At 62.7% G+C, this 9514-nt stretch overlaps 1 protein-coding gene across 1 annotated transcript; it reads right to left on the reverse strand.

Moving 5' to 3' along the window:
* Positions 1-4264: 4264 nt before the first annotated feature.
* On the reverse strand, positions 4265-9236 carry SHISA8 (shisa family member 8; the record flags this gene model as incomplete). The annotated part of the gene is made up of 4 exons (XM_079715987.1): positions 4265-4659; positions 5026-5172; positions 5945-6078; positions 8713-9236. 4 exons carry the CDS (start codon positions 9234-9236, stop codon positions 4265-4267), a joined length of 1200 nt encoding a protein of 399 aa, XP_079572113.1.
* Positions 9237-9514: the final 278 nt, after the last annotated feature.

Here is a 9514-nt window from a genome sequence, read left to right on the forward strand (position 1 = left end):
CCCCTGGGCTCTGCCCACCTCGGCCACCACTTCCCTCTGTCCATGTTCCTCTCCCTCCTCCTCTGCCTCCCAGTCTCCCTCCTCCCTCTGAGAGCTGTGGGATGAGCCGTGGCTTCTGAGCTGTCACCTGCCAAGGCTTTTGGACAACCTCAGGCTAGTGGGCCCCTTGGGCAGAGCCCCTTAAAGCTGCTGTGGATCGATGCCCACAGTCCAGGTCCTAGTGGGCCTGAGAGAGGAAAGTCAGGGCAGGGCGGGAATTGGGGGCACCCTGACTTGGAAGCAGCAGGGGGAGCTCCCAAGCTGCCCGGCCCCACCTCCCGCCCTCCCAAGACACTCTCTCCTGTGAACATCTGTCCCTGCCTTTTCCTGCTTCCTTGTTTTTTATCAGGCTTTCCCTCTGGGGGACTAGGTCTCTGGGCACCAGAGCGCTTCACCCTTGGCACTGTGCCCAGCACGCCCCCCTTTTTATACGAATGTTTTTATATCAGTGTGCTTGGGGTTGCCGTGATGCAGGGCTAAGTTGCTGTGGCATCTTTCTTTCTCTCACTGGGTCTGCGTCCCCTCCCCTGTGCCTAACAAAGCCAGTCCATTGTTTTCTCTTTACTACACAGGACAGCCAGGGAAGGAGGGAGCCCAGCCCTTGGGAGGTGGGTGGGAGGTAGGGGGCAGACCTGGGGATGGATGAAATAGTGTCGGCATAATTTTTTAATTTTTTAAAAAATAAACTGTATCTTATTTAAGTGTCCTGTTCCTTCCCACTCCCCCGCCCCCTGGGATGTCAGCCCAACCTTGGGTTAGTCCCAGGGGGTTGGGAAAGATGAAGCCACCCATTAAGGACTGGGGACCAGGGGTCTTCAGTATGGGTTCTCAGCTCCCTGTCATCCCAACTCCTACCTCCATAGTCTGTTTTTATCCCTAATTCTTGACCTGAAAATAAGCCAGGGTGGAAGGGACCAGACCCCAACCCCTCCCCAGTGACAAGCCCCTTTTCAGGGTGGGCACAGTGTTGCCCAAGGTGGGCACTAGGAATGAAGCCCCCTTCCTTGAGGGGGGTCCTGGAAGGAAAAGTGGTCCCACTTTTCTGGATCCCTTGGCTTGGTGCCTACCCGGAGGCCATTTCTCCTGGGACCCGAGGGCTGCCTGGTATCCCGGGGCCTGCTGGGAGGCTGAGAGGGGCTGCCCTCCCTCCCTCCCTCCCTGTGCTTCTCACCCGCTCAGGCTGGTTGGGGCAGAAAGTGGGCCGGGACCCCAGCACAGATGGGGGTACACACAGCAGGGAGGGGCTCCTCTGATGCCAAGTGCAGGCTGGAACAGCTTGGACCTCACCCACTTTTTCTCTCCTGCCCACCCCCCACCCCCCACTGTAATTTATGGCCCCTGCCCACTGGGTGAGCCAGCCTTTGTGTCATGTGTATATACTGTGCCTTTTCTCATTCTTGTTTAGGGGGTGGGGGGTGCTTTTTCACTGAACAGGGGGATACACCTATGGCTTCCTTGATGTGGAATCATTCACTGTGTCCTGGATGTAGGTTATTGAATAAACACAGATTGGTACCACCCAGCGTGAGGCGTGTGAGGGTCTGTGGCACGACCGCTGTGGTGACTGCATGGCTCGGCCTCCAGTGGGTCAGAGACTGAGGATAGCCACTCTGCCAAGAGGCCCCGGGGGGCTTCAATCTGACTGACCTTCCTTGCCTGCCCATGCACCTGGCCCCTTCCTCCCAGTGCTGGCTGCCTGGCGCACACTCCAGGGCTGGGACAGACCTGGGATAAAAGGGGTATTGGTGGTGTTGCTGGGGTCAGAGGTCACTGTATACAGGACACAGAGCTGGCTGTTTAGGGGACAGCAGAGTCTTTTGGGATTTGGGATGCTAAGCCCTTCTGTGTTCACCCCTCAGAGAGGAACCTCTCCCCTATTGCGTGGGCCGCACCTTGGTCTCCCCATCTCCCGGGAGGCAGTGAGCTTCTGAGGATGTGGCCTGCCAGTCACATCCAAGTCCAGCTCCTGTACTTGCCAGCTGGGTCCCCTTGCGGTTGGTCGGGGGGGCGCATCACCTCAGCTTCCACTTCCATGTGTGCAGAATGGGGATGACAGTCTCTGCGTTTGACCAAGTCCCCATAGGCTGTTGGCCAGTTTGAGTGACACAGCATACATGAAGTGCCAGTTTATGGTGAGGGCCTAGTGAGGCTGGTGAGGGGCCGGACCACAAGGAGCGCTGGGATGGGGGAGTGCTGGGCCCTGTGGGGAGGCGGGGTCAGCAGTGCCACATCGGGATAAGCCTGGGGGCTGAAGTGCATGGTCCGTGACCTGGCCCAGCTGAGAAATGGGCCAAGTCCCTTCAGCTCTCGAAGCCACTCCGTTCTCTGAAGGGCAGTCACAGCAGACCACACCGTCCCACGGGCCAGAGCAGCCCGGGGTGGGGCTGGCAGCTGTAGCTGGTCCTTGTCCACAGTTACTACAGCAGCATTTTCAGTGAAGACCTGGCCCCCTGGGATGTAGATCCAGGGCCCTTGGGACTGAGAATGAACCAAGAGGTCATGCCCACCTCCCAGCATAGCCTAGCCAGGGCCTATGTCACCAGGGTGGGTGGCCATGGGTGGCTGATACGTGCCCAGGAACCCAGTCCTTTTGTGAGTCTCTGCAGGATCCATGGCTCAGCACCCCTCCCCCTCCCCCAGCCGTATCTGTACGGCTGCAGGATAGTCCCGGGGGCAACCCCATCCTGTGTTGAGGGTGTGAGGGCTGCCTCCCCTGTAAGCCATGGGGGTCCTCACTGCAGGCATGACCATGGGCTTTGGGCTCTGTTCTGCCCTCGGGCTTCTGGGCCTTGGTTTCCTCAACGGATGGAAGAAACAGCAAGGTGGACCCTCCTACGGCTGAAGAGCTGGTGGGTTTGGCGGCCTCAGGGCAGCCCAGCCAGCAGGAGGAAGGCCTGAGACTGCCTGTACCCTGGGCGCAAGGACCCCTCTGCCAACACAGAACCTTCCCTCCCCGACACCGCCTGCTGCTGCCATCTCACCACCAGATTCACAGTGGTTGCAGACTACAGAAGAGTCCTAAACTGGAGTCAGTTGGGTGACCTTGGCAAGTTACTTAGGTCTCAGGACCTCAGTTTCCTCTTCTGTAAAGCCACACACCTGTGGGGCTTTTGTGAGGATTAAATGGAAGAAATAGCAGCAAATGGTGGCCATTGTTATTAAAACAGTATACCGTGCCTAGGATACACACGAGGGAAACTTTGTTGAGGTCACACAATGGGGTCACACACATAACCCAGCCCTCAATCTCCCCACCAGTGCCTGGCACAGACAAATCTGATGCACGCAGGCTGTTGGCAATGCCCTGGGCCATGGCCAGGTGCTGAGCCTGCCTGGCAGGAAGGGGGAGAGCTGGCAGTGCCAAGCATGAGTGGGGTGAGCACCCTGGTGGGGGCACTGCCAAGGCTCTGGGTCCAGCATCCCCATCCCCGTTTTCCCCTAGAGCAGCCACCAAGATTAGGCTCCCCCATCCTGAGTACCAGCTGTCTACTCGGCCCACAGCCCACAGCCATCGGGGGTGGCCCTGGGCCAGGCTGGCCAAGTGGCCAACAGCCCAGGGGCCGGCCCAGGGCCAGAAAATGTCAATGAGAATCAGCCAACTCAAGCTGTAGAGCAGGTGACCGGCTGGAGGGGGCTCACCTCCATTAAGGGGCATGGACCCTCAGGGGCCCACCAGCCCTCTCCCCTGTGCCCAGCCTCAAGATGGCTGGGGCCTAACTGCGCCCTCTCCCGTGGCTCCTACTGGTGTGGACATTAAGCCTGGCATTCAGCCCTGACCACCCTCTCCAGCTGCTTCTCCCTGGCTCCCAGAACCCTTGCCCACCGGCTTCCAGGAGCAGTCCTCTGCTATTGCACATGCTGTGCCCTCTGCTGGCACTGCCGTCTGTCCCGTCAATGACCAGTGCCTCCGCCATCAGCGCCTCGCAGAGCCAAGCTGGGGCTCCTTTATTCTCAGGGGTGGTAGTCACAGAAAAGGGTTTATTTACACAAGGAACCCGGGCCCTAAGGACCCCAGGACAGAACCACTGGCTTTACCCAAGTGGGCCTCTTAGCCCTGCAGGCTCCGAGGCTCCCAGTCCAGTGGGCGGGCAGGCAGAAGGGCTGGCCTTCACGGCCAGCACCCCTCCTTCCGGTAGCCTGGGCCCCCCGATCAAGCCCATGGCGAGTCCCCCAGGCAGAAGAGGGCTCCTGGCGATGCGGTGCCTCAGAAACAGCGGCCCCTTCTTCACACGGTGACCTCGGCTTTGCTGTTGGTGCTCAGGTGCCGAGGTCCGCGGCTGGCGCGGCCGTAAAGGCCAGGGGGCTGCGGGCTGAAGGCCTCGGGCAGCTTCTCCACGCTGAACTGGCGCCGGGGTGCGTCGCCGGGCCTCCGGGGCGCTGAGGAGGTATGAGCCGCCAGGTGGCCGCGGGGGGCGGGCTGGGCCGGGCGGCCGGCCGTCCAGGCCTTGTAGTGGCCCGATGGGGTGGGGCCGGCGGGGGGCGCGTAGGCCGGCGGGGCCCAGGGGCAGGCGTCGAGCAGTGCAGGCAAGTCCTCGGGGGGCCTCCGGGCTCGCGCCGGGAGGGTCGGCGCGGCAGCTTCAGTCGCGGGAAAACGCTGGTAGAAGTCCCTCGGGGAGGCCTCTGCGGGGACAGATGGGCGTGGCTCGGGGCGTGGTCAGGCCCCGGGGGCGGGGCCTCAGCGCCTCCAGGCTGGGACAGTCCGCAGGGTCCTGGGTCTCAGCCCCACCGGGGAGGGGTAGGGCGGGGACAGGCCGCTGGCGACTAGGGCTTCCTAGGCCCGGGACTCCAGATTCGGCGACGGGGTCCCAGACAGGCGGCCTGATGGGGGTGGGGTACAGCCGAGGCGTGGCAGCCGATTGGCGTAGGCGCGATGCGGAAGCTGGGAACTTTAGAACTCGAACTGGGACCCCGAGCCCTGCAGTCTAGGAGCTTGGACACTCCGGGTGCGGTAGGCCCGGCGCTCTGGGCACAAACCTGGCCACTCACCTGCGGCCTTGAGCGCGGCTGCCTTGAGGGTGGCGTACTTGGCGTAGTCCGGCTGCCTCGTCAGGCTGCCGCCGCCCTGCAGCCGCGGGGCGCGCGGGGGGCCCGCTGTCGCTGAAGCCAGGGGCACGTTGATGGGGCGTTTCTTGTCTGGATGGGGGAGGGAGGAGATGAGACTCGGCCCGCTGACCGGAGGTCACCCTGCCCCTGGGCTACCACCTCTTCGCAGCCCACCCCCCAGCTACGATTCAATGAGAGCTTGTGAGATGACTTAGGAACTTACGCCTTCGAGGCTGAGAGCAGAGCCTGACTCTTGAAGACAGACTCTCCAGTGCCTGGGACAGGGCCTGGCTCAGAATAACGGGAGTAACAGCAGCCAGCCCTGAGCGGGCGCTCATCTAACCAAAGACTTGCCAGCATGTTCCATTTGAGCCTGGCACTGAGGCCCAGGACCTGCTTCTCCCAGAGATGAAGAGAATGTTTGAGGATTGGAACCCATGCTGGGGGGAGGGGAGGTGCTGTCAAGCCTGCCTCACCAGCAGGAGTCCAAGAGGGAGGCACCAGCCTGAAGGAAGAGGCCCACAGGAGGCCACAGACGCGGGCCAGTCGGACCCCAGGGCACTGAGCCAGAGCCTAGAACCAGGCAGACCCCAGAGCCTGAGCTGGGGATCCCGGAATCTAGAACCTTCCTCACAGAGTCCCTGAGGCTGGACGTTGCAGGACCCGTCGAGGGACCCTGGCCAACAAGAGGAGCTGACTAGCTTGCCCACTGCCCACTCACACACCTGCAGAGGCAGGCGGCTCACTTCTTGGGAAACAGCTCACAGCCTCAGCACACCCCTTCCCCTGCTCCCAGGCCCTCCTCAGACAAGAGTGGCTCGGTTCTGTAGATCAACAAACGCCCTCCCGCTAGTCTACACACCTGTGCTCTTGTGGAGGGAGCCCCGGGGGAGGCCATCGCCCATCTGCACCTGGACACAGCTACCCAGAGGTGGGTCCAGAGGTGGAGGCAGTGGCTCCTGGGGGCCAGGCTGCTTCAGAAGTTCTGTCAGTGTCCTGCGGGGAAAGAGTGGTGACAAGCAGCCCTCCACGCCTCCTGCTTCCCCATCAGCCAGGTCTGGTCTATCAAAGGCCAGCCCCGGCCATCGCTTCTCACTGTGTGGCCCTGGGCAGCTCTTTCAATCCCTCTGGCCTCCCTTCTCTCCTGTGATTGACCTCATACATCCAGTTTCCCCTCCCAGGCACGACCTGTAGCCTCCACATGGCCAGTTCTCAGAGTAGGTCAGGAAACCAATGGGGTCACCAGGGCCACCTTATTTTCCAAAGGCTCCCCTCCTCCCCTTTCTGGAGTCCACTCCCCAAGACCCTCCATGTTGAGCCTCGTCTCCCAACACAATCTCTGTGAGTGTATCAGGCTCTTGGACTTTGTTTGTGCCACTCCCTCTGGCATCAATTACTTTCCTCTATCTCCTCCGGGAAAACTCCTACTCATTCTTCAAACCCCACCAGAACACTTCCTCTACCAGGAAGCCTTTCTACCCGCCTACCTAACGCCCCTCCTGCAGCAGGGGCTTCTGCTGAGTTCTGGGACAGAGCTGTCAGCACAAGCACAGAGGACAGACGAATGATGGGAAGGAGGAACCAGGAGAGCCTGCAGTGGCAGCCCCGCACCAAAGGCTGTGTGACCTTGGGCAGCCGCCTCCCTGGCTACCAGGACACCCAGCCCCCACCCAGCTGTGACGGAATCCAACTGAGCCTTCCCCACAGACAGCCAGACCCAGCCTTCAGCCCAGCTGCCTTCAGAGCCCGGAACCCATGATTTTCTCCTAGCTTGGTCTCTCCCTCCTGGAGCTGGGGCCTCAGATGACTGATTCATGAAGAAGCACACTGGAGGTGGGACACCTGGGGTGGGCGCAGTTTGCCTGCAATGTGGCAGGGTCTGAAAGTCTCCTAGTGCCTGCCTGAGTTGACCTTCATGCCCTGCCCACTCCTCAGCTGCCCACACCTGTGGTCTCATCTCTGAGCAAGCCGTCACCAACCAGCCCTCCCAAACACCTGAGCAATTTTCATGCCTCTGAACCTTTGCAAAAACTTTCTCCAAAGACAGACTCCGACTCCTCACCAAACCCTCTGAGAAGCCTTCCCTGACCATCAACCTCAACACGGCAGAATTAAGGGTGCGACTTGAGGGGAGGGCAGGGGTTCAGAGCATACCCACACACGAACTCAAGTTAGGCTCCAGGTCTCCCCAGATAAGAAGCAGGAGTCAGGGCACACAGGACCCTAAAGCCCAGAAAGAGGAAGGCACTGGCCTGGGCCTCACAGCACATCAGGGGTGGTCCAGCTCTTCCTGAAGCATTACTAGACCTGTTTCCCGGTCCCCTGAGGATGAAGTGGGTTCCAGTGAATGAGTCACTAGGCTGCCCCAGCCACCCCCACTACACCATCATGGCCCTCAGTTCCTGCTGCCCCACTCTGGTCAAGAACAGGCCCTGTCCTCTCCCCCTCACCCAGCATGAGGCTCCAAGCTCAGGAAGCCCAGGCCCTGCTTCTGAAGCATCCAGGACCCAGGCTGAGAGCCACCACATTGCACATCACGGATGCAGCACAGTAGCTGAGGCCAGGGTTCCAGGCCCAGCTCTACCCTACCGCTGTCTTGGAGCTGGTGGACTAAGTGGTCTGGGGGACAAGGGATGCCGTGCAGTGCCAAGGAAGCCCTCTTGCCCTTGAGGTCTAGGAGTGGGGAAGCATCCACACCTAGCCCACCCAGGCATGGGGGCCTCTCTCCACTGTCACTACTAAATAGCAGCGTCGTACACCATGTCAGCGGCCCACACATCCAAGGAAGCAGGGACCTGGGTGAGCAAGTGAGGAGGGTGCAGGGCCCAGGATAGGGGGTTGGCTGGGGGCATGTGAGTGTCTCGGGGGCAGGGGGGGGCATGGGTGAGGCTTCCAGGGTCAGGACACAGAATCCCAGAGCCCCTATCCCAGCTGAGGAAGAGAACCTGGGTCCTGTGGCCCCCACTTCACATGAAACTCAGAACTCAGCTAACACCTGTCCAGGCCTCACCAAAAACGAATCGTACCCCGCCACATACACACTTCAGGTCCGCTTCTACACAGGGGGATACCCTGACCCTGCCTGGGGGCGCTGAGTGGGGTGAGCGGGGAGGCCTTCTAAAAACCCTGGGGAAATAAGGTCAGGCCTGAGTCACAGCTATGCGGGGTGGGAGGGGAGGAGGGAGGGAAAGTGGGGGGAGAGCCAAGAGAGCTATAGAAAATGTCCCTTCCCTGGGGTCCCACGCCTCCACCCTGCCCTAGTGGGGCTCGGGCCCCAGGTCCCCTCCCCTAGGTGCGGATCCTGTGCTCTCAGTCGAGCGACCTGCCTTCCCCGCCCACTTCGGAGGAGGCGGGAGCTGCGGGGGAAGGCGGCCCAGCACCCAACTCCCGCCGGAAGGTCAAGGGGAGACAAAGCGGTATCAGCTGTCTCCCTCCGTGAAGGGGGGGTGGGGGGAGAGAGAAACCTGGAGACAGAGCAGGGAGGGAAAACCTGGAGGAGGGGGCTGCTGAGAGGACCAGAGTTTCGGAGAAGGGCGGGAAGGATGAAGGATCGCGAGGGGGCGCCCACCTGGCAGGCCACCTGTCCCTAGGCTGGGAGAGGATCCCGGGCCCCGGCCGGCGCGCTCTCACCTGGTCACGGTGCGCCGCGCGCGCGGGCTGTGCGCCCTCTCCAGGCCCAGGCGCGCCCCGATGCCGGCCAGCACGAACAGGGCGGCGACGCCGCACACCGCGTAGACGACCGTGTGGCTGCGTTCGCGGCCCGGGTCCCGGGGCACCGTGGTGTCGCGGGCACGCGCGGGAGGCCGGCCAGTCTGAACCCAGGCCGGCGTGTCGTAGTTGGAGCAGCGGCTCTGGTCAAGGCGCCGCGGCCCGTCGTGGCAGCAGAAGCGGTAGCCGCACGTGCCGCAGCAGAAGTTGTAGGCGCCCGAGCTGCAGTTGAAGGGCGGGTCCCACTGCCCCATCACGTCGTAGTAGCCGCGGCAGCGGTCGCCCCCGGCCGGGGCCGCCGTGCCGGGCGCCGCCGGTTCCTGCGCCTCGGGGGACCCCGCGCCGCCCGACGGCGGCCGCGCCAGCAGCAGAGCCAGCCCGAGCGCGAGCCCGAGCGCCGGCGGGCCGCGGCCTCCGCGCAGCCCCCGCGCCCAGGCCCGCTCCATCGGGCCCGCGCCTTCGGCTACAGCACCTGGCGCATGGCGGCGCGCCGCGCTCCGGGCCCGCTCGCCCGCGCCCGCAGGGATCAAGCCCGCCCTGCCGTCCTGGCGCTGGCTCCCGGCGGACACCTCCTCGGTCGTCAGCCTCCTGAGAGGACCCCAGACCCGGGTGGGCTCGCGGCGCAGCGCCTCCGGTGGGCGCGTCCTGCGCCGAGCCTCACCTCGGACCCGAGCCAGCCAGTCCGCGCCCTGGGACTCCTCCCGGGCAGGGCGGCGGGTCCTCG

This window comes from Hyperoodon ampullatus (genome assembly GCF_949752795.1).
Source record: "Hyperoodon ampullatus genome assembly, chromosome: 11".
Taxonomy (NCBI): Eukaryota; Metazoa; Chordata; class Mammalia; order Artiodactyla; family Ziphiidae; genus Hyperoodon; species Hyperoodon ampullatus.